The sequence below is a fragment of the Rousettus aegyptiacus genome, unplaced genomic scaffold (assembly GCF_014176215.1).
Source record: "Rousettus aegyptiacus isolate mRouAeg1 unplaced genomic scaffold, mRouAeg1.p scaffold_m13_p_4, whole genome shotgun sequence".
Classification (NCBI taxonomy): Eukaryota; Metazoa; Chordata; class Mammalia; order Chiroptera; family Pteropodidae; genus Rousettus; species Rousettus aegyptiacus.
The window spans coordinates 155,911,821-155,935,617 of record NW_023416307.1 but is presented as its reverse complement, the minus strand read 5'-3'; the positions used below and the strand labels follow the sequence as shown (position 1 = coordinate 155,935,617).

Below are 23,797 nucleotides of genomic sequence, written 5' to 3'. Positions count from 1 at the left end.
CGAGGAACAGGGGTTAGAGCCAGGGGTGGCAGGGGCTGGGGGAGCGGGCTCGGGCTGCCAGCCTCTCATACCACACATGCCGGAAACACACATGAGCACCTGGGCCCCCACAGTATGCACCTGTGCATGCACACATACACACGGCTCGGCGCACACCTGCACACACATGTGCCCTTTGGCCTCATCACTCTTACACACGCCCTACAAAGTCATGCCAGCTCACACTCATGCCCACATGGAATGGAAAAGGGCAGAAGCAGGCGGGGTGGGGCAGAGCTTGGAAAGGGGCAGCTCTCCCCAGACCCTGCGGCAGAGGCTGACCCTCTTGATGCTGAGGCCCCTGCCAGGCCCTCTGGCTTGGCCGCAGGGGCACGGTCCACAGGCTTAGCCAAGAGAGCTGTTGCCACAGATGGAGCGAGCGCTTACTAGGTGCCAGTGCTAAGAGCTTTGGGAACGTTAGCTCACTGCCTCCTCCTTACACCGAGCTGTGAGAAAGGCAGCTATTAGCCCCCGGTTCGGGGGAGGACACTGAGGCTCTGAGAGGTGAAAGAAGTCACTCACCAAGGTCACGGGGCTGGAAGTGGCAGAGCTGGGGTTCAAGCCCATCTTCCCATCAGACCACTGAAATGTGGCCACCCGTGGGGACAGGACAGGGTGGGCGGGGCTTACCTGGGCCCGGCGGCCACGGTTTACATAGGTGCACATGGGGTTGTAGGCGCCAGTCCCACACACGTACAAGTGTGTTCGGTTCCAGGGCTGGATGAGCCTGACGAAGTTCCCGCACTCACCCTGGGGCCAGACGGAAAGCCGGGGAGGTACCCAGATGCCGGCCCCTTCCCACTGCCGCTCTGGGGTCACCCGCCCCCCGCCCCACCTGTGGACCCCGCCGCACTCACATTGCCATCTTTGCCTGAGAGCACGCACTCCTCAATGCGCTGTGGGGAGGCCGCCCAGTGGATCTGCCGGAGATGGGGGTCAGAGGGTGCTGGACTGGGCCACCAGCCCTGGGGCCGTGCCCCTCATCCCCCCCACCCCACATCTGGCTGGCCCTTACGATGAGGGGCTCGCGGTTGATGTCGTGCAGGTCCAGGGACAGCACGTAGTCCTTGCTGCCCACGTACATGCGGTCGTGGTCCTCGTCCTTGAGCAGGATGCGGTAGTCAGTCGTGTTGAGCAGGAAGTTGAAGAAGTGGGCAGTGCCTGTGGCCTTCAGCTCTGCGGGCGGAGGGCAGGGCGGCGGTTAGGGCCCTCGGAGGACGCCGTCCCGCCATCCGGCCTTCGGCAGAGGGTGCTCCCAGCACACGGTCATCTTAACCCCCCAGCTGCCCCTCCAGGGAGTACTCAGCGCCCTCTCTAGTCCCTGACTTGCTGGGAAGAGAAAGTGGGACAGGCGGGTAGGCCAGGCAGGCGCCACACCCAAAGCTGAAGCCCTGATTCATCGGCAGCCCCAGCCGGTCTCCGGGTCCGATGAAAGGGCAGTGGGCAAGAGCCAGGAAGCCTGACAGCATCAAAGAGTCTTTGCTCGGAGGGGGGGTTGATGCTCCCGCGCTCGGGGTGGGACCAGCGTCCCACAGGGGCCTAAAATGGTTAATGAGTAGGGGGGTGGGGGCAGGTGCATCCTGGACAGCCCTCAGATGTGGGCATAGAGCTGGGGTGCCCTGTCCTCAGCCCAGCTGCCCCCAGACAGCGGGCAAAGCTGTCACCTTGTCTGAAGGGTTAGCCAGGACACTGGCAAGCCCTGCTGGAGCAATACTGCCCAGCAGACCCAGGCTTCCCCCAGGCTCCCCCAGGCTGCTAACTGTGGAATTGTCGGGCCACTTCAAAGTAGCCAGGAACAGTCCTCCCAGGAAAGAGGCGCTCCCCGAGTCGGGCAGCGCCCCTGGGGCAGGGGCAGGGTCTAGTTGAGTCCTCGGTTTCTCTTCCGAGTGAGTCCAGCCCTCCTTCTCACCCCCAGGTTGCTAGGAGAAAGTCCTCCTCATTAGAGACGAAGGATAGGAGGGGATCTGGCCAGTGACAGACCCAGGACTCCAGGAAACTCGGGAACCTTCCTCTGGGAGGGGGCGCACCGAGGGGTCCCCCTGGCAAGCTCCTCCTCCACCCGGCCCTAGCTATTTTTAGCTCAGCAGGAGAGGAAAGACTGTAATGAGGGCGATGAATATTCACCAGCACGGGAGGCTGGAGATGGCAGCACACAGAAGAGCACGCGCTCGCCTGCTCGGCGCCCAGGTACGCGCATGTGCACGTGTGCCCTGCATTGGATGAGGCCTTCGCCTCGGGGATGTCCCCAGCTGGAAACCCATCTCGCAGCTGACGATCCATCTCACAGGTGGGTCCCCACTGCACAGGTGGGTCCCCATTTCATACGCGGTATCCCATCTTACAGCTAGTTACCCATTTTACAGCCGGTTACCCATCTCACAGGTGGGGCGGTCAAGGGGTGTAGGCCTGGAGAAGAACAGCTGGGATCCCGGGCCCTAGATGCTGCCTGAGGTGGGGCCAGCAGGTGGCCTCGTCCGTCAGTCAAGGTCACCCTCCACTCGGGCAGCTGGCCCGGCTGACCCTGACCCCTGCTGTGTGCTGGGAAGCCTGGAGGGGCTGCGCCTGAGTGCGGCTGTGGGCAGGGCTCCCGGATGTGCGGGGGGCTGGCAGCCAGGGGTCTCCCACAGCACATCCAGAGCCCACGTCTGGGGGCCGGGGGGCAAGCGAAGGCCTTGCCCTGTCCAGCCCTGACTATGGCGACGAGAGAATACAGGTGATGACCTTGGCCAACCTCTGGGACGCGGGGACGCCGAGGGATCAAAGGGCCGATCCCTGCCTGGCTACGGCCTCGCCCGCCTGTCCGGCGGCGCCTCTGAAGTCCTGGGCAGGGCAGCCGGGGCACCTGTCCTGCACCTGTTGTTGGGCCACTCGGAGTCCCCCGCCTGGCCACCCCGCCATAGTGACAACAGGAAAGTAAACACTCCCCCACCCCCAGGGTCAGGAAGTGGCCAGAGAGGAAGTGGGACTGCCAGCGGAGCCCCCCCAGGCTGGGACAGCCCGCCAGGGTTATTTATACCCTGGCTGGGGGCACGGCCTTGGTTGTGCACTTGCCCATCCTGCTTGGCCAGGGGGCATTTGGGGGACAATGGAGTGGGGGGAGGCGGAGGCTCAAGTGGGAGCCTTCAGACAGGCACAGGGCTGGGGGGAGGGGACTCTACCAGCCACAATTCCCATTCTCCACCCCACCCAGCCTTGGGCCTCTAGGATCCAGACCCTCTCTGCCATGCTTTGACTCCCCATGTCCAAGCCAAGTTCCCCTCCAGGGCTCAAAGCCCCAGCACTCCAGGCTCCGTCCTATCTGTGAGAAAGGCAGGGGACAGACCATTCAGCAGCTGGGGAAAGTGAGAGGTAGGTAGGCCGCGGGAGACTAGCCTTGATCTGACAGCCCACCTCTCAACGCTCCGGAGGGGTGAGAATAGAGGGAGCCTTAGTCACCGAGCACCTATTATGTGCAAAGCCCCCTGCTCACAACATCCAATTTACAAACGAGGTCATCAAGGCGCAGAGAAAGGAGGTCACGTGCCAGAGTGCATGGGGTGGGGGGAATCACCACCTAGGTCCGTGGCCTTTTGAACTAAAGCAGGGACAGCCCAGGCGAAGCCAGGCTTGGTGGTGGGGACTGCCCACTGGGACAGCCAGGGCCGGAAAGTGACTCGCACTCCACCAGCAGGGCACATGACTCAGGACCCTCGGTGCTCCTCCCAGTGGCCAGGGATATGGCGTCAGTGGCTCCGTTGTCACAGGACACGATGTTTTGGTCACTGTGGAAACTGTGGCTGGGGCAAGGTGCCCCATGAGACTGTGTGGGGTGTGGGAGGGGTGGGACCAAGGGTCAGGAACCTGAGTCTGACGTGGGCCTCTGATGTGGGCTTCGCGACCTTGGCCAGGACACTCTGGCTCTCTGAGCCTCATGTTCCTACCTAGATCATCTCTTGGGGCCTGCTAGTACTGCCGTGCAAGGCGATCCCGCTCTGACCTCAGAGAAATGCTGACGGCTAAGCATCCTTGGGCCCTCCCCCCGCCCACCCCTCATGGGCCATCTCCGCCTTGGCCGGGAGAGGAAAGTGGGGTGGGGTCCCAAGTTCTTTCCCCGTGGAAGCTGGCCTCCCAGACATTACCAGCCCTTGGAGGACATCCACCTTCGGTCCCATCCCTGCCTCGCCATCTCCTAGTGCCGGGGTGGGGAGCGGAGAGGGCGATGGGCAGGAAGGGGCTTCCTGATCGCTTAGCCCCAACCCTTCATTCCATCCTGTCTCTACCCTACCGCCAACCCACAGGAGCAGAGCTAACCCCACATCACCCATCCAAAGCCAGCCTACCGAAGGGGAAACACATGGGGGGCGTGGGAGCCTCCCAGGACCCCGGAGTGAATTGGGTGCAGGGCTCTGGCCTTATCAACCCACGGCTGGAATGCTCATCTCACTCACGCCAGACTGTAGGAAAGAATTAAAACAAGGGGCCCCATGACAGCCCTGCACCCCCAGCTCCAGGAGAGAGGGGGGCTCACCTCAGGTCACAGAGTGAGGAGCGAAACTGGTGTCCTGGCTTTCCTTCCCACCCTACGACAGTGCAAAGAAAGTGGGGGGCCCTCCTCCTTCCAGGAAGCCCGGGGCAGGGCAGGAGGTGGTCGAGTAGCCCTCACTATCCTGCTCTGATACCTACAGCATCAGCGGGACCAGATCCTCCTGGCTCCCAGGCCCCACTAAGGAGCAGGGACTTAGGCCAAGGACCTGGGGCCCAAGGGGGCACAGGTGTGTGTATTGTGGCTGATGTGGACCCGGCCTGGCATGTCCTCAGGCCAGGCTCCACCTCTGCTCCACTTGTCCCAGGCCCCCCCATAGCAATACTGAGGGAGGGGCTGGGGAGCAATGGGTTCTGTAGGTATTGGGACTGAGGTCTGGATAAGCTTTGACCTTGGGGAGGGAGCTGATGTGCCCGGGTAATACCTCCTGGGAAGGGCACCCCACGCCCACATCCTCGCCCAGGCTGGGCACAGGTTGGGTGGGGTGACGTCCGGGAAGGCTTTTCCCGTCAATGGGAAGGAAGGGCCTTTTCTGGCATCAGACACCTCATTTCCGCAGCCGTTTCCAGCCTCTAGCCCTCCCCCATGGCCATGAGACACTCGGGGTCTTGGCCCAGAACGGCCTGGCCAAGGTCCAGAGGCAGGAACATTCTCAGCGTGGAGGGGGCTTAATCCCGGGGTCTCCATTTCCTCCTCTCTGGAAGCAGCTAATGATGCCTTACTTTACAGGAGGCGGTGGGCAGGGGCAGCACTGAGGAGGCGTGTCTGCCGCCCTCGGCCCGCAGACCCCAGACCCCGAGGAGGCAGGTGGCCTGGGACCCCTGCTGCCCCGTCTCTAGGACACCAGGTCTGTTGCCAGTGAGGAAGGGGTTGCTGCAAAAGGGGGGGCTCTTGGAGCAGAGGTGGCCGCCCGCCCCCTCAGTTGCAGCTCCACAAAGCGGCAGGCCCTGACTGACAGGTCACCTCTCCTGGCTGTGCTCGGGGACTGGGGGGTGATGGACAGGTCCCTGCAGCCCAGCCCTGACCTCTGACCTCATGTGGGCTGGTGGAGCCCTAATCCCTGAGCTGAAGAGAAATGAGGTTGGGCACCAGGGGCAGGGGTGCTGGCCGGGGTCTTTGTCAGTCCTTCTGCAGAGGGACACGGGTGGACAAGGAGAAGCAGTGCCGGAGTCCAGACAGTCCCTACTAGATGTACCCATGGGCTCTAAGGAAGGGTGCCCCCCAGCCCCTTTCTCACTCCTCCAGGGCTGTGAGCGGCCCCAGAGGAAGGCCCAGGGTCTGGGCTGGCCCCCTGGCTCCCAGCCTAATCCTCTTTTAATGAGTGGCCGGCCAGCCGGAAGGTCTCGGCCCCTGGCCACAGCCCTGCAACCCTGGGAGCCCCAGCCAGGCTGAGCTGGGGGCAGGGCAGCCCCAAGGCCTTGGCACGAACCTTTCCCCCTGCTCAGCACACCCACCTCACTCACACCCCGAGGCCAGACTCCGACATGGGCCGGGCTGACCCGGGGCCCCAGCACGGGGTGACACCTGCCTCCTGTTCTCCTGTACCCCTGCTTGGACGTTTCCCATTTGTTCAGGTCCAGGTCCCACATGGGGCTGGGCAGGGGAGGCTGTCACTGCTGACCCAGGGGCTGGCTCTGCCAGTTCTTTTTCCCCTTCAGGATGTTCTGATAGAAAGCCCTAGAAGCCAGATCCAGGGTTTTGTCTTGGGCTTAAGCTGCCTCCTCCCGAGGGGATAGGCTCCAGGTTCCCCTGGCCCCAAGCTCCTCCACATCTGTCCTCTTCAGTCCCATCCCTGGGCCAGGCTCCCCAGATTGGAGACCCAGAAGCCTCCCCAGGAGCCACCCATACTCGCCCCCCTTCCCCCCAGGCAGGTGAGCCAGGTCGTGCCAACAAAACCAATTACAGCCGCTCTTACCCAATTAGCAACTAATTATGGCCTCTTAGTCCATTCAACATAATTAACATGTAAATGACTCGGCATGTTTATATTCAATAACTGCTCTGATTGAATTTAATTTAAATGTCTGAACTGGGGACCCAGTTACCGTATTTCACCACCTAGAGCTGCCACTTCCTGGGAATGTCCCTTCCTCTTGAGGGACCCCTCCTGGGTGGAGGGGCTGGTGCCCGGACCACTGGCCCAGCCCTGGCGAGGGTGGAGATGGGCACAGCTCCTGAATCCCTTACAGGCCTAGCCCAGGAGTGTGGGGAGGCAGTGAGTCACAGGAGCCCCCGGTGGAAGCTCCAAGACGGGAACCCTCTGGAATGACGGGCCCCTTCTTAAGGACTGCTGTAAACATCCCAGCTGTTGAGTAAACAGCATGCTGGACAGGACGAAGCCGAGGAGCCACCCAGCTGGGCTAACGGTGGAGTGGGGGTGGGGGGCTGGGGCTGGGGCTGGGGCTGGGGCTGGGGCTGGGGCTGGGCTGGGCCCCGCAGGCCCGGGCCCACTGTTCCCACGGCCGTTCCGCCCCAGCGCCCACCTGCTCCGCCCAGGAGAGGACAGGCTAGGGGGAAAGCTCATCGCAGACCCAGGAAAAGCCAGGAGGCAAAGGGCAGCGAGGTCACTCCCTGGCACACAGGCCGGCCAGAACCAAGAGGATGTTAGTGACTGTCAACCATTTCATCCTAGCAGGTAGGGGGCGGTCCAGCCTAGGTGCCTCCACTGATCTCTGCCCATCTCCCAAGCCCCGTGGTGCCTGATAGGTGCACGTCTGTCTGGGCTGGTGGCTCAGGGGGCCAAGAGGCTCCACATGGATCCTAATGTGCATGGCTAATCATGAGAACGCCTTTGGGCATTCACTGTCAGGCTGAGTTCGGAGCTCTAGCCGGGCTTGGGGAGCACACGGTGTGGCTGAGAGCCAGCCTAGAGGGCCAGGGCGGCCCTGTGTGTGGGGTGGGATGGGGTGGCCTGGGCCAGGCTAGGAACTCACACACCCCGGAATGTGCCCCGATGTGATGAGGGTGGGGAGGGGGGCCGGCCCTGAGGGGGAGGGCTGCCCCCACCCATTTCTCAGGTGGGGAGAGGGAAACAGCCATCGGCCATCATCATCGGCCATCATCATCGGGGCCTCCAGTTCCACGGGCCTGGGGGCCACCCCTCCTCCCACATTCCAGACCTGGCCGGAAACCCCTCACTCCTTCCTCCACCACCTCCTCCTCCTCCCTGTGACTGCAAAAGACAACAAACTCTGCATGGCTCATTTACTCCGATAAATCAACCAGACAGACAGGCTAGGATGGGACCAACGGGCTCTGGGGTGTCACGACCCTCCCTCTGCCGGGCCGGCCTTCCTCCCTGCCGCCCCACTGCGGCCCCTTCACTTCACCCACCCAAGGATTCCCAGGATGTCCCCGACCGTCTTAACCCCCTCCCTGACATTCGAATGGGGAAACTGAGGCACCACGCAGACAGAGGAGCGCTCAGGGTCGGCCCCGGGGGATGCAGTGAGGCTGAGTGGACGGCCTGGGAAGGAAGGCCGGAAGCCCTTCACACAGGCCTGGCCGGGACGGGAAAGGGTGGAATGAAATGACAGTTTGGGCGGCTCTGCGCAGAGGTCACCCACTCGACCTCAGGTGATACAGGAACCCACGAGGCCCCCACATTCTAGCCACTAGTCTGACAATGACAGCGTGTGACCCGCAGGAGCCAGCGATGCTGGCTGACCGGCCGGGACGCGGGCGGCGGACTCTGGCCCGGGAGGGAAATGAGGGCATCAGCGCCGAGCGCTGAGTGGGAAGAAACAAGGCTCTTGGCTGGGCGCAGAGACCTCAGAGGAAAGAGCATGTCCGGGTAGGAAGCCGAGGAGGGGTCAGGGTGGCGAAGGGAGGGGTGGAGGCAAGGGGGAGGAAGGAAGCAAGAAGAGTGGGGGAAGGGGGGTCTCGAGCTGAGGCCTCACGCTCCAGAGGCTTGTCGGTCCCCAGAGGGGCCTGTGATTTGGGGGCTGTCCCTGCCCGTGGAGAGATAGCAAACAGCCAGCACTTACTTGCAGGGTAGCTCCACTGAGAACGCCACAAGTCAGCCTCGCTACGGCCTCCCTCCCCCACGGCTGGCTTCCCGCGTCCCCCACAGCCACCACCCAGGCCCCGTTCTTTGCTGGGTCAGGACGAGTGGTCAGGGTCTGGAGTCCAGGGGGCCTCCGCCCTCTCCCTGGGGCTGCTCAGCCACCTTGGGGGTGGGGGGTGGGGGCTGCAGGCCTGCCAAGCTCAGGCACCCACGTGAGCTGGGCTTGGGATTCAGACCAGAGCCTTCTGGCATCCAGGCCTCTGGCAAAGGCCCCCTTGCTATTTCTAAGAAAAATGCAGCAGGAATCTTCTCTGCTTCTCCAAAGCGCCAAGGGCCCCCTTGAGGCAGGGCTCAGATTCCCAGGACACACCAGGCCAGGCCGGGCCAGGCCAGGCCAGTGTGCTCTCAGCCCAGTGTGCAGATGCCCTAGTGAGAGGGCCAGGTCTGGTCACCCCAGCACAAGCTGCAGGGGAAGTCACTGCAGCTGATCGTGGGGAGCAAGCCCTCCAAGGCATCCCCTCCCCAAACGCATCTCTGTCATAGGGTTTTCCCCACAATGTGTACGTGGTACCTCTGCCGGGATTAAAAAGAGCTTAAAAATCACAAGGAGAGAGTGCAAGCTACATCCTGGCACCAAGAACAAGACTCCACCCAGCACCCTGCCCTCTCCCCAGGTGCTACGCCACACACGCCCTGCCTCTGCTGCTGCTCTTCCTTCTCCCACAGTCTCCCTTCTCCTGTTTGAGATGGAGCCTCCTCCACGAAGCCTGCCTGGATGCCCACAGTAGCCATGCTCCTCTTCCTGACCCGGCTCTGCCCACAGGACTCAGGGTGCCTGCTGAAGTCCGTTCCAAACCGTCTCCCTCCCCAGAGGTTAGAAACCCAGAGGGAAGGGTGAGGCAGTATGGAGCTCCTCAGGCATCACCCCCACCTGTCTGCCTTCCTCAGAGGAGCTCCTAGTTACTGAGACTTCTTCGCCAGGGCCACGACTGCACTCCCAAAGCTAACCTTCCCGACAACGCGATGAGGCTGGCCCCACCCGCAGCCCCATTTCACAGACAAGGGAGCTGGGACACAGAGGGATTTTGCTCCTCAAGGTCTCCCCATGGCCAGGATGCAAGCGGGCCACCCTGAGCCCTCAGGGCCCTTGGAATGCCCAGGGCCCCTCCAGGTCACACAGCTGAGGACAGAATGGGGTTTGTCTGCCTTCAGGGCCAGTCCTTTCAACCACCGACACCACCTCACCACCACCCCTGCATTCTACTAAATTTCAGCGCCCCACTTCCTGCCCTAGGGGAGGAGCAGGAGGCCTCCCAGAAGTCAGAAACCAGGTGCCCACGGCTCTGAAGGCACCCCCCCCACCTCTGGAGGGGTCACAGGGTTGGGGGCACCCACACACAGGTGCAGACAGCCAGGAGCCCACTCTGAGGCTGCTGCCTCCCAAGCCGCAGGGTGAAAGATGCTTTTATGGGCTGGGATGCGATTTTTATCTTGGCGGTTTCTCTTTAAATTCTTTACGATTACGAAGCAGTGGGGGCTGCCAAGGAACATGATTTACTCCTTGAGCATGCACCAGCTCCTCACTCGGTGCCAAGGGAAGCTGGAGCCAGGGAGGGAGGGGTGGGCATTGTGCCAGGGAACCAGAAACAAGGCCTGTGCTGCTGAGGCCCGGCCAGTGGCGGTCCCATCCCGAGCTTGGCTGGACCAGGAAGGACCACAGCTGAAGGTCCCAGCCCCCCGGCCTGGCTGACTCATGCAGGTTCTCTGCAAGCACAAGGACCTGTCTCCACTCTCTGAGGGCCATTTCTGGCCAGCTGAGGAGCCAGCAGCCAGCGCACAGGACTTCCCAACTCCCAAAGTGGCCTCTTCCAAGTGGCCTCTCAGGAGTGAGGCAGCTCCCATTTCCAGGAAAACTGATCCCAAATGCAGGCATCTGGGCTCAAGTTCACACGTCAGGTCTTCCTTCCTGCCTTCTCCTGGCTCATCCTGGAATACAGACCCATCCCGGTTCACAGCTCCAAATCTCCCTATAGCTGTCGGAGCAACCTGGCCACGGCCCAGCTCCCTGGTGCCACCCAGTCCTTGAAACTCCAGGGGGCTCCTCACCTCCTCCCTTGCAATCTTAAGTTCCAAGCCTGTTTGGCTGGCCAGAGAGCCCCTGGGGGGCAAGGGCGGGTTGTATAGCTCCCCAGCCCCACCTCCAGGCCTGTGCAGTCAGGCCTGGGGGTGGGGCCGTGCTTCATCAAGGCTTGCACAACCCCCCACTCCCACCCCCACCCACTGTGACCCTCCTAACCCCCAAATCTCATCATTTCTTAACAAGGAAACCTGGAGACGGGCTCTCTGAAGCGCTCGCAGATGCTCTAAGTGGTGGCGCTGCCCCCCAGGCTCAGAGGCGAGGCTCAGGTGGGACCGGGCGGCACCCACCCACTCCCCCTCCAGCTACAGAACATCCTTCTCCACCAGGCAAGCCAGTGATGCGCGAGTCACAGACGGTCAGTCCCCAGGACCGCTCTGGACACGGGAGCCCTTTCCTCTCCAGGACGCCGGTTTTCCTTCTCTGAAGGGAGGGAGCTCCCTTGGGGCACGAGAAGCTGCTGGTGCAACCCCAGCCCCCGCCTTGGGAAATGAGGCTGGAAAGGCGGCACCGGGTGCTGCGGGATCCTGGAACTCTGTCCCTGGCTCGCAGGACAGGGCTGTGTCTGCATCCCCAGCCCTACCCTCCGCTCTCAGACCTGGGGCAGCCGCAGGCATCATGCAGAGCCAGGCTCCGTCTTAGTCCTGCTCCTAAGTGACTTGGAGACGACCCAGGGATTACAGGGGGAACAGGAAAGGCCATTCAGGGCAGGAAAACTGGGGAGGCCCCTCCTCAGGCCTTGGAGGGACAGCCACTTGTAATCACCGGGGACACGGACTGTTATTTCTATTATTTGCATCTTTCCTGACCTCCCTTGGCACGATGACCTTCTGCTCCATCTCCGCTCTCCTGCCTCGGCTTCCTCAGTAGCCCAGCCACCTCATGTCATCACGAGACCCCTTTTCCCCAACAAATACCTCTTGGCCAAAGCCAGCCCGGGCAGCAGGGGTGTATCGTGGGTGGCTTCCTGGGAAAAAGTAAACATTCCCCAAGCTGAACAAAAGACTGGCAGGGCCCTCGGCAGAGGTGGTGCCCTCTGGGACGGCGGTGGGGGGGGGGGGTAGTTTTTTTTCGCCAGACTTGGCCAGTGACTCTGGGGTTAAGACTCCAGGCCCAAACAAGGAGGGGTGGAGCGGGGAGAGGGTCCTGGCTTCCGGGCTCTCTAGTCCCAAGCATCCCCGAGCTCTCAATGAATAATAATACCTAGCCTGCTCCTGGCCATCTTCCCCACTTGACCCCTCGCTTCTGCCTGACCTTGGCTATACTGCTGATGGAAGCTTAGGAGGCGGGCCGTAGGATCCCCCCATTCTGAGCGAGCCCCGAGTCTCTTCTCCCTTATACCCTCAGGCCTTGCTGGGGTGCCCAGGCGGATGGGCAGGCAGCAAACCCGAGTCTAGCCCAGTTCCTGCCTTTGTTCCTTTATCTGCCCTGGGCAGTTATGGGCCTTCATGCTAGCACCTCCGGCTTGGAAGTTCTGGTCCAACCGGGCTGAAACTAGCACACACAGCAGGATGCAGGCAGGGGAGGGGATGAGCTTGGACTGAGCCCTAGTATACCAGCTGCCGTATCCATCCATGGCACAGATGGAGATACTGAGGCACGGAGCCAGAGTGACCACCAATGCTTGAGAGCAACCCTCTCTGTGCCCGTCTCGTGCGGCCAGAAGGCCCCCGCCCCTTCCGCAGTGCCTGACCTGGCCGTGGGATCCCAGCTTCCGCAGGCCTGGGTCTCCGTCCTCACTCCACCAACACCTGGTGAAGGCTTACTCCTCAACGAGGCCCACTTCACATCCACGACCCGGCCGAGGCCGCCCGGCACAGGGCTCCCAGGTTAACTGTGTGTCCCACTGTCCTTCAGCCAGTCTGACTTTAAACACCCAATCTTGTTCATTGCAGAGTCCCCGGTACTCAGCACAGGGCCTGGTGCATGGTAAGTGCTCAAGTCTCTGCTAAACTGAGTGACGTCTAAGCATAAAACTGAGACACAGGGTCAAATGGGGAACCAGAAAGGCCACTCGGGGCAGGAGAGCCTGCGTGTGCACGTGACGGCACGGAGGCCCCGGGATGGGGTGGCCCCAGGTATCGCTCAGCCCCACGCCAGGATGCCAGGGCGGACGGCTCCGCCACAGGCTGCCTGCCAGGAGCTGGGCTTTTAGTCACCGCGGGTGTCGGCTTCAGAGCTAATTGAGAGGGAATCGACCTGACTGATGTGGGCGTCAGGCGTCGAGGAGGCCAGGACACCAGGCTTCTATTTCTGGCCTCGCCTCTGCCTCCTGCCTGACCTTGGCCCCGCCCTGGCCTGAGCCTCGGTTTCTCTCTGTGGAAAACTGGAACAGAAGCCTTTGCTCCTGGAGGTCCAAGAAGGTTTAAAAGACGCATACGGAGGACCTCTCTATATCTTGTTCCCCTGCTTCCTCTCATGGTTCTCCAGGGTGGTGACAAAAATAACACCCAGAGTGGATATCTGGGTTCCTGGGTCCCAGGGCCATGGAGACCAAGCCCCACCCTCCAATAGGGGGAGGGGATGCTCTACTCCCCCCACCTGCACCCCAGACTGGGAAGCGGGTAAGAGGGGGGATCAGGCACTTCAAGATTTATTAATCTCCTCTGAGAAACTCTGCCAGCAAAGGGCGGGGGTATCAGATGGATAAATATTCCATCTTCCAGGCCTAAGAGAGGGGGGCTGCCTTTACAAACCAGATGGACTCACTCTTCTGCCTATTTCTCGGGCCCTGAACATGACTCCTTCTCGGCACATCCTTAGAAATTCAAGCCCCACGCCCCCATCAAGTTGCAGGGGCGGGATGAGACCAGGGGAACATGGGAACTTGGTGAGGTGGGGGCTGGGCCTTGGCCGAGCCTGAGGAAGGAAAGAGGTCAGCCCAGCCTTTCACCCCAATATGTGTGCCCGGAAACCTAGCCAGCCAGGGCTGAGTCAGCCCCACCCAGGGCAAGCGGCTGAACGAAGTAACCTCGGGCTAGAGGAGGGCAAAGGCTGAGAACCCAGCAGTGACCCCAGGCCCCCCAGGTCTCAGCATAACGACTACCCCTTACCCTGGGCTGAGGGCAGACCCTTTTGATCACACACACACACCCCTCTGAGGAAGTGGCTAGCGAGTGCTCCACCTGGACAGCTAGGTATGTGTCCCATGCGCCCAGGAGATCAGGTGTAAAGGTGATGGAGCTTGGGGACCAGCTTCTCACTCTGCAGACCCTAACCCACTATTATAACCTTTCAGGGACTTCCAAGGCAAAGTGCCCGCTGGGGAGCTCAGGCTTGTCCCACAGCGTGTGCTCCCCCAGAACTCACCAGGCAGCCTACCCTCCCATCACAGCGGCCTCCCCGAGTCCTGGGAGACCCTCCCACCCAGAGGCCCCCAGCAGGTTCTGCAAGCACCCACACCCCCGTGGAGCAGGTTCTGCTCCTCCAGCTTCCTGAGGCCTCAGTGTCTGCAGGACTGTCTGACCCTCCACCCCAGGGACCGCCCAGGCCGAGGCCAGAAGCGTAGCAGCGTAAGGCAGGGCATCTGCAAATGCGAGTTTGAAGGAGAAGCCGTCCCGCAGACTCAGGGCCACCCAGCTGAGACCTCGCATCTGAGTCCAGAAGGCGCCCAGACTCAGGACCCTTCTCAAAAATGTCTGAGTGGCCCAGTCTCCAGCCTTCCCCAGCGGGTCACCCACACTCAGGGGGACCTTTTTTGCCCTGACCTCTCCTCACCCTTTTGTGCAACAGGGCCAAGTGCTGAGCACAGAGGATGACGGTGGGGACCGGCAAGGTGGCCTCTTACCTTTGAAGGAGAGCCGGAGCCGGGGCGTGGCCAGGAGGTGGTCCTGGGTGGGAGCGGCTGGCCAGGCCCCAGTCAGCAGGGAAGCCCAGAGGAGGAGGCCAGCGACAGGCATTGTGGGAGGGGCCTAGGGCCCAGGAAGCAGGCTCTGCTGTCTGGACACCTGGACAGGGGGAACCAAGATTGGAATGTGTGAGACAGATAGAGGAGTCCTGCCCTACACACAATCTTTTCCTTGTGTAATTCTGCCCAAGGTACCTCAGTTTCCCTAGCTGAACAAAGAGGGTGATGGGTGTCTCCTTGCTCACACCCTCAGCCTGGGGCCACGAATGCCCCAGTGTGCGATCCTCACATACTTTCTCATCCCTGCCTTTGTCTGGGAAGGTGTAACCAATAGGCCCGAAGACCAAACAACCAGGTGCGGCCTGGGGTCAGCAGAGTCAACAGGGAACATTGGAGACCCACCGGCCCCAGCCTTCGCCCCAGCATCCTGAATTCCATTCCCAGCGCCCAGCTCGAGCAGGCGATCCCACAGCCCTCTCCATCCATTCCCAACAGGCTCTCTTCCCTGTATCCAGCCCCAACCGAATGGACCGCCTCTTCCCTCTCACACCTCAAGGAAAGGGGGAAAGGGGTGCGTCCAGCCCTGCCTGCTCCGGCAAAACCTCTCCTCCCAGTACAGGGCAATCTGGATCTGATGACTGGGGTGGGGCGCACGGGAGAGAGTGGAGGATGAATGAGGCACACGGAGATGGCCTAAAGCGAAAGCGAGACGGCAGCCAGAAAAGGAGAGGCAAAGAACTGCAGAGTCTACTTTTACGGAAATCACAGCAGGAGGGATCCAGGTCAGATACAGGAAGGACTTCCTGCCAGGAAAAGTGCCAGCTCTGCGTCCAGAGGGTGAAGGAGGGGAGCAGGACGGCGGGCGGGCCTGGGCGGGCCTGCCGCCTCCCCTGCAGAACTCCCGCGCCCCCCGCGGGTCCAAGTTTTGATACTGTTTTTCAAATATTGTCTCCCCAGGCAGGCTGGCTGTTGGGTAAACGCATCCCAGCAGCAGTTGTCGCAACATATTGCTCCCTCCCGGCAAAAGCCGGCGCCAACTCCCAACACCCCCGCCCAGATGCACTGGCGGTGGGGGCACCGAGCATGACAGCGCGAGCCCCGCTCCCCGGGGCTGCCCTGCCCGAGCTACTGCCTTCTCCCATGGGAGGCACGACCCCAGGCCAATTTCAGGACCCTGGGCCCGGGCGAGGGGTACTATGCCTGTGAGGGCCCTGCTCTGGCTGACGGGTGCTGGGGTGCTGGGGCGAGGCCCAGACTCCACATCTGACTGTCAGGCCCTGCCTGACAGACCCTGGGGCCCTCCCCAGACCCAGCTTCCCAGAACCCTTGCCTTTTCTGCCAGGGCCAGCCGCTCGGGCTCCTCCTCGGGCAGGAAGCGCAGCTTCGGGCCCCCTCGCCCATTCCCCACGTGGTGCCCTCTGTGGGAACACCCTCTCCTGAGTGCCTGACACACCTCTCATCACGGATGCTCCCTTCTGGGGAGGCTGGCTGGGGGAGGGGAGGATCCGAACCAGCCCCTCCCCCTGTCTGCTGGGGCATCAAGCTGATGCTGACTGAATGGCAGGTTCTGTTGAGGGGGGCAGGTGGGAGAAAGGGCTGTGTAGCTACCATCACCCTCGGGGTACACCTGGGAGGCCCCCACTAACAGTTGTGGATGCACACGCACGTCCGCATGCCCGCGCACGTCCTCGCAGGCATGTGTTTGCTCAAGAACTTGACCTGCTAGTGGGTGGGGCTGGAGGAAGCTGGGAGATGCTGTCCTGGCCGAGGGAGAGCGAGATGCAGTCTGGGTCCCTCAGAGAGCTTTGATCCCAGTATCAGGGGGCTCGGGCTGACTCACTTCCCCCCTCCCCGTGACCCCATTTCTCCTGCTTCCATTTTCACGGTGACAAGGTCAGGGTCACCGAGGACAGTGTTGGATCCTCCAGGGTGCTCTGGCAGGTGGAGGGCCTTACCCTAATGGACCCCTGCAGAGACCTCCGACAATGCTCCGGCCCCTTAAAGGGGTGAATGAGGAATGTTCAAGTCTGGTGGAGCCTCAGGCCCAGGCCCAAGCCCCCTCTTCCGCAGCCTGGGGGCTGGAGGAGAGGAGAGGAGGAGGACAGAGGGAGGGAAGGGGAGGGCGTTTCTGTCCCGGCTTCCCCTCTGCAAGCCCCCACATGCATTCTACTCAGCCCCGGCCTCGGAGAAGTCCCCAGTCGGCGAGCCCAGGTGGGTGGACAGAGAAGGAACAGCCACCGCCACCTGGGAGCCCACCAGGAGCAGAGCAGAGAAGGAAGGAAAGAAGGCTGGTGGGAGGGAGCAAGGGAGGGAGGCAGGCAGGAGGGAGGAGGAGAGAGGGAGGAGAGAGGGAGGGACGGAGGAGAGACGCTCAAACAAAGGACCGAGGAGCTGGGGCTGGCAAGGGGTGCAGGGAAGGGGTGGTGGCTCGAGGGGGGCCGGAGGCACCTGGGGGCAGGGTAGGGGGCTAGGTGGCCGGATTGTCCAGCCTGCTCCAGACCTCCCAGGCATAGAGTGGGGGTGAGGGGGGCGGACAGCCTGCCTCGGGGAAAGGAGGTTGCCTCCTCTGAGCCGAGAACTGCCTGGATGGAAGAAAGGCAGAAGGGGCTGTGGGGAACATGGGGAGGAAATTATTAACAGCATCCCCACCCCCTACCCGGCTCCTCCGACACTCCCCCTCCGAGGCCAGAGCTCCTTCCAGGCTCCTTGGCTTTCCCCTTCCCGCAACACCCCATGGACCAGGAAGCAGAGCCACCCCAGCAGAGCTGGGATTGAAACCCCCGCTTTCATGGTTGGGGTTTCCCAGTCAAGGTCACCTGGGCTCGGTTCTAGCCTCCCCCTCAAGGTATGCTTAGCAGGGCCGGGGGGGCCTGGGGCTGGGCTACTGGTCTCTCCCCCACCAGCACTTCCGGACCCGGCTCCTTCAGAACTGAGGTGCAGCAGTTGGGGAGGCTTGCCCAGTGCCCTCACCTTCCAGGACACCTTACACTCCTTCTGCAGCCTGGGATAAAGCCCCAGCTTCAAACAACCCCCTGGGCTGGGATGAGCCTCCCAACCTTTGGGTGCAATTTGCCTATCTCTGCAAATAGGACAGGGGCTTCTGGGAGGTGATCTGGGTGAATTCAGAAGGACAGGAACCCCCAAGCTGGCCCAGCTCCAGGGCAGACCCACCAGCGCCTTCAGCTCGCTCCGGCCCCCAGGAGGCATGGTGTTCACAAGACAGTTATCTCAAGAATGAGAAGTTATTTATCCAGCCAGGCCCCCAGCCCCAGCTCCAGATGACCCCTCCTGCCATCTCTGCCTCATTCCTGGGCCACCTTGACACTCTCTGGTCCCACCTGCTCTAGAAGAGCCCACCAAGCTCCTAGTCTCCCCTGCCTACTTCACCGTTGGGGCCCCAGCCTGCCCAGATGGGGGCTTGACTGCAGGCTCTCTCGGCTCACCTACACCCCACATACAGCAGGGCCCCTAAATGAGCAAGGCTCCCTGCAGGAAAAGCAAACCCTAGCTAATAGCTGGGGGGGTCAAGGGGCTGGGACAGTGCTGGGAGAAAAGCCTAGGGGCTGGCGGTCCTCCTGCCCTGCGGGTCCGGGAGACCCTCCACGTGGGGGCAGCCAGGATAGCGCTTCCTTTCCAGCAGACGACCGTCAGATCGGGACACTGAGGCAGGGCGGGCGCAGCTACCCGGGCAGAGCGCTGCCTGAGGCGCTAGCGGGAGAGAGAGCTGTGCCAGAAGGGGCGTCGGACTCCCGCTCCAGAACGTCGGAGTGGGGGGCGTAAAGGAACACCCACCCATCCAGAACCTTACGGGAAAAAGTTCCTTTGCACACTGGTGACCCCGCAGGCCACATCGTCCACACGTTCCCCTGTCGCACTGATGCAAAGGGTCGGGACAGACCGGACAGGTACAGCGCCCACCCTAGTCCTGCGGCGCCTGCGCCCGCGGAGAGCCTCCTGGCTCTCCAAGCCCCGCGCCCCGGACACTTCCGTGGAGTTGCAGTGCCGCGGGTCCCAGCAGGATCGCGGGGTGGCCCGGCCGCCTGCCCGCTCCCTGCCGATTCCCGTCGCACTCACCTCTTCCGCGGCGGCGGGGCCTGGGCTCACGGGCGGCGGCGGCAGAGCGGCTCCCGGTTGGGCCGGCCCGCGCTAGCGGCCCCCCGGGGCCATGGCTCTGCCCGCGCCCTCTCGCCGCTGTGCCTGAGCCGGGGTCGGCGCCGCGGCCCGGGCTTAACGGGTTCCGAGGGTTGCGAGCGCGTCAGCAGCCGAGGCCCCGGGCCCCGGCCCGGGCCATGGGAAGGCTCAGGGGCGCTCGGGGCCGCCTCCCCCCGGGTGGGCTGCGGGCGCCCCCTGGCCGGCGCGCCGAGGGCGCATTCCCCGGCGCCGGGAGCGGGGCGCGGACGACGGTGCGCTCGGTTTCGGGACGCGGCGTTCGGTTCGGCCCGGTGGCGCTGTGCCCGCCTGGCTGCTGGGCTGGGGCCGGGCTGCCGCGCGGGGCTGCGCCGCTCCTCGCCGCGCGCCCTGGCCCTGCGCTGCGCTCGGGGCTCGCCGGACCGCGGCCGCCCGCTCGCTGGCTCGCTCGCTCGCTCTGGTCTCGCGGCCGCCGGCGGGACAGGGCGCTCGGAGCCGCGCGGGGAGCGCCGGCAATTGGCCGCCCGTGGGCGACATTTGCATAGCGCGGCCCCGCCCCGCCCGGCCCCACCCCCGGGGCGGGACCCGCCCGGCCGCCGCCCCGCCCCCGCTCCACCTGTCCGCGGGCTAGGCTGGGGTCTGGGAGGCGGTGGGGGCCGGCCGCGCCAGGGGAGGCTGATCTGCGCCCCGCACCCCCGCCCCGGCTTCGCGGGCGGCGCCCCCGCCCCGCCCCGGCTTTGTCTCTCCGTGGATACACCGCGCACACCGCGCCCGGTGTTTACCCGGGCGCTCAACTCCCAGGCGGGAAGGGCGAGTGCGCCGGGGAGCAATGAGCCTGAGCTCACCTGCGCACCCCCTGTGGTGTCGCTCCTTCTCACTCGCGGTGGGCCGCGCCTGGCGTGAGCCCCTCCGCGCAGGACCCAGGACTGCCCCGGCCGCTCAGCAGGTGGCAGTGCAGCCCCTGGGACGGCTGGCACAGCTGGACCTGACCCACCCTCCAGCCCAGGCCGGGTAGCGGCAGCCCAGCCCAACAGCTCCGTCCAGCCACTCAAGGGCTCCCTGTGATCCCCTCAACCGCCAGCCTTGTTTCAAGCCAGCAGCCCTAGGGACCCACCCATTATGGTTCCATACCCTGGAGAAGCCAGATAGGCTGGGCCTCCTCTCCTAAAAGGGACATTGGCTTCCAAATGGCCTCGCGATGACCCCAAGGCCTAGCATCTGAGCCAGGAGGGGCCCTCCAACCAACCAACCCAACCCCCAAGGCCATGGGCAAACCAGCCGGGCCCACAGTCTGGCCCTGCCCCGAGCACTTTGCCCAGGTCCCCAGGGGCATGGGCCCTCTTTGGCCTCTCCCTCCCCCTCTTCCCCTGTTCCGCCCCCTTCTCCCTCCTCTCTGCACAGTCCTCTTCTCCCTCCTTCTCTTCCCTTCCCCTTCTCTGCCCTCCCCTCCCCTTCCCTGTCCTTCCTCTCTCCCTATTTTTTCTTCTTCCTCTCCTCTCCTTCCTCTTTCTCCCCATTCCTTTCCTCCTGTCTCTCTTCCCCCTCTCACTCCTCCTCCTTCTTCCTCCCCCTTCTCCTCCTGGCTAACCAGGCCCTATGGAGCAGGCATCTCTCCCTCTGACCGATCGGCTGGTTGACTGTGAATGTGGGGTGCAGTGGGGTGCTAGGGATCCTGCCGATGGGCCTTCGAGTGCTGGCCACACGTTCCAGGCAGAGGCTGACCGTCTGAGGGAGGACACCCCAGCCCGGAGTCATGTGGCCACAGTGACCAGTGCCTACATCTCTCTTTTCTGTCAGACCTCATTTAAGACACTGTGACAGACATCCCTCCTCATCCTCACTCTCCTGTACCCCTAAGGTCACCACCACCAACCACCATCAGCAGCGCAGCTTATGCTACCATCACTATAGTTTCCAGTGCCGTCCCTGCCACCAGCCTCCCTGGTCTCCTCATGGCCTGGCCACCTCTGTCACCACCCCCAGCATAATGATGATCATCATGATCACTAAAGAAGAACCAACCGTGCGGACTTGCCAAAGAAAAGGAAAGAGACTCAATTGCCTTGTCCACAGAGCTCCACTCACACACACGCAGAACGGGTCCAGGGCCCAGAGGCCTTGCAGGGCAGGGGACAGGCAGAGGGAAGGGAGCTGGAGCCGAGTCTGTTACACAGAGTGGGACGCCAGGTCTCTCCTAAACAATTTGAGAGGGCCGAGTAATCAATATCAGTAAGAACAATGATGACCGTAGCAGTGAGTCCGCACTGCGCCCTCATCCTGCGTCCACGCTGGGCTGAGGATTTTGTATCACTATATGTGTTGTTCATGTATATACATATCTGTGTATGTATGGATGTATGAAATTTGCATTATTAGGAGGAAATTGTGCCTCCCACAATTTTGCCTTCCATTTCAGGGGTCCGAACACCCTTTGAAACCAGCTCCAGATGCTACGGTGGGGGCCCTACAAGCTGGTTTGTAGTTATTCACCTGAAGCACCTCACAGTCATGCCTTGAAGCAGGTCCCGGCGTCCACACTGTACGGATGAGGAAGAGGAGGCTGCGGTGTTGGAAGAAGGCGGCGGTTTTAGGAGCTAAGGGCAGGCTCCCGGAGGGAAGGGCCAGGCCATGGGGCCCACGTGGAGCCAAGGGCCTGCAACTCAGACAGGAGCTAGGGGAGGCGAGTGGTGGAGCCCCACTTGGCACTCACGGAGGTCAGGATGTCCTCATTGAATGAATGCGAGAGCAAATCTCTGCAGCGCCAGATAAGAGAGGGAATCAGAGCCAAGAGCCAAGTGGCCAGAAGCCAAGTCCCCGCCCTGTGACCCAGCCCCTCTGGACTGGCTGCCCGAACCCGACGCTCTTTCTGCCACCCAGAGTCCTTCTGTCTTCCCCTCCAAAAGCCGCTCAGCTGCGCCAGCTCCACCTGAGAGCCACCCCGGATGCCCCGTGGGGTTGACCACCAGCCAGGCCTCCCTCCCTCCTCTGTGGGACACGCAGGTCCCAGGCATGCTTCTCCAGCTCCCCACTGCCCACCCTGGTACCGGTCTGGACACACAAGGTGGTGGTGGGGGCGGGGCGTAGAGATGGTTAGGCCAGATCTGGTTCCCCCACAGGCCGGCCTCTGGGGTCCTCCTTCTAAAGCAGCCTCCTCTCCTTTCACAGATGGGCTCTGAGTGCCTACAAGATAGGCCCTCGAGACGACATCCAGACTGTGTAGTTTTGGGGCTCATGGCTTAGCTTCTGAGGTGCCACATAGAGCCCAACAGTGCGAGCTGCAGTTAGGAAGGAATTGGCCCCCTTTGTCCCAGCCCCCACCCTGGGTTATGGAGCCGCCAGCGGGCAGGAGAGCTTTGAAGGTCTCCTCTCCCCACCCCCCAGCCCTCCAGCCCGGCCCAGCCTTTGTTTCTGGCAGGGCTCATGCCTGTTTCTTTTCCTTTTGGCTCTTCTAGGCTGTGCTATAGGGGCCTAAGTGCGGCCCTGGGCCTCCTGCTGCCTGTCCATCCTCTGTCTACCCTACCACCTCTGTCCTCAGGTCGGGAGGGAGAAGCCCACTCTACCGGGTAACCTTGAGAGAGACGGCCCTTCTGGCTTCTGCATCCGGAAGGCCAAACTTAGAAGGCTGGACTTGGAAGGCCTGGGCCTCAGAGCCCTGCCATGCCCCCCGAGTGAAGGTGGCGATAAACCAGCGCTCCCCTCCTCTGGCCCAGTCTCCAGGGAACCTGTTTCCCGGGCCTGGCAGGCTGAGCAAGCCCTGGCCCGCCCAGCCCCAGTGTTGCTGGCTCAGGTTTCCCCACTTTCTGGTTTTCTCATCTCCCTGCTGCCCCAGGCGCTGCCTGCTCTCTGGCCCAGCCCCCACTCGCCCGGAACTGGATCCCAGAGAGGGGGAGTGTTGGAAAGGGGGCCAAGGAGGGGGGACAGGGGACAGGGAGGCTGCTTAGGCAGCAGCAGGAGGGGGCGGGCATTGAGGAGTCACCCGCAGTTCAGGCGCAGGATGGGGTTCGGTTCAGCCTTCTCTTTCCCTGCCTGCCCCAGGGGCTGGCTCTGAGCCCATCAAGAGCTGGAATGACCCACCTCTCTGGCTGCTCCCCAAAGCTGCCTCTAGGCCTTTTCTGCCAATGATGTCCCCTCTACCAGGAATGCTCTCCCCAGACCTCAGCGCCAGCATAAACCCTGTATTTCCTCTAGACCAGAGCCCTGGGCCACCTTCGTCCCCTGCCGGCACAGTGGCCTGGCCTCCCTTCTTGAGCCTCATCCTCCCTTCTGCACTGGAGCCAGGCGTCCCAAGCCTCTTCAAGGATCTCGACACCCTCGTCTCTGGGTCTTTGCACGCGCTGTTCTCCCGTGCCTGGACCGCTTTTCCCAGTTCCTTCTAGATCCTTCAGGCGTCTGGGAAGACATTATCTCCCAGCAAGCCTAATGGCTGGGTCAAGAGTCTCCTTGGGCCCCCGCAGGCCCTGCACCCCCACCCAGCCAGTTAGAGATCCTGTCCAGGCCCCAGGACCCCCAGTGTCCTTCCAGCTGGCCCCCACACGGACCTATCAGCAACAGCTTCTCATGTGAGTTCGGAGTGAACAAGAGTGGGAGACGTAGGTCTCTGATCCTTAAATGTTACCCCGCACCCCCCATCCCGTGTGTGGCTGCGCATGGCGGCGAAATGAGGGAGGTAGGGGTTGGGTGGGCCCAAGCTTGGCTGGCTTCCAAGTGACCCATGACCATCGGCTAGCCTAAGCATATCCTGTTTAGACAGAGGCCAGACAGCCGTCCGTCCATCCATCACCACGTGGGCTGGCCCGGTCCCTGCTGGGAAGCCCAGGTTTTGGGCTTAGAGCTCAATCCTTATCTGCCTCCTCACCAGGTTGGATGGGGGCTTCTGGGTTTCCTCTGCCTCCCTGGCAGAGGCCTTGTCTCTGGGTGCTCGGGCCCTGGGTCTCTAATGGTTGGGCAGCCCTGGCCTCTGGGGCTCAAGTGGAGCCCAGGTGAGGAGACAGAGTCTGTGCGGAAAGGACCTTGGATCTGGAGCCAGACCTGGGAGCCCCTCCCAGCAACTCCTTGGCCTCTCCCAGCTCAGCTGGGGCAGTTCCAGCCTTCCAGCTGCTCAAGCCAAAAGGCCTTCGA

At 62.6% G+C, this 23,797-nt stretch overlaps 1 protein-coding gene across 2 annotated transcripts in view; it reads right to left on the bottom strand.

Annotated features, from left to right (window-relative positions):
• The window catches only part of SEMA3F (semaphorin 3F), a 28,092-nt gene extending 8,982 nt beyond the window's left edge, over positions 1-19,110 (bottom strand). The window contains exons 1-5 of one of the 2 annotated variants that reach the window (XM_016149994.2): positions 18,626-19,110; positions 14,492-14,651; positions 1,055-1,215; positions 897-959; positions 670-789 (exon numbers count right to left, since the gene is read on the bottom strand). In XM_016149994.2, coding sequence (XP_016005480.2) covers positions 670-789; positions 897-959; positions 1,055-1,215; positions 14,492-14,603 — 456 coding nt within the window. In that variant the 5' untranslated portion in view covers positions 14,604-14,651; positions 18,626-19,110. The remainder of the gene's footprint in view (positions 1-669; positions 790-896; positions 960-1,054; positions 1,216-14,491; positions 14,652-18,625) is intronic. The other variant, XM_036219396.1, reaches the window with a different exon arrangement.
• Between the last annotated feature and the right edge of the window lie 4,687 nt (positions 19,111-23,797).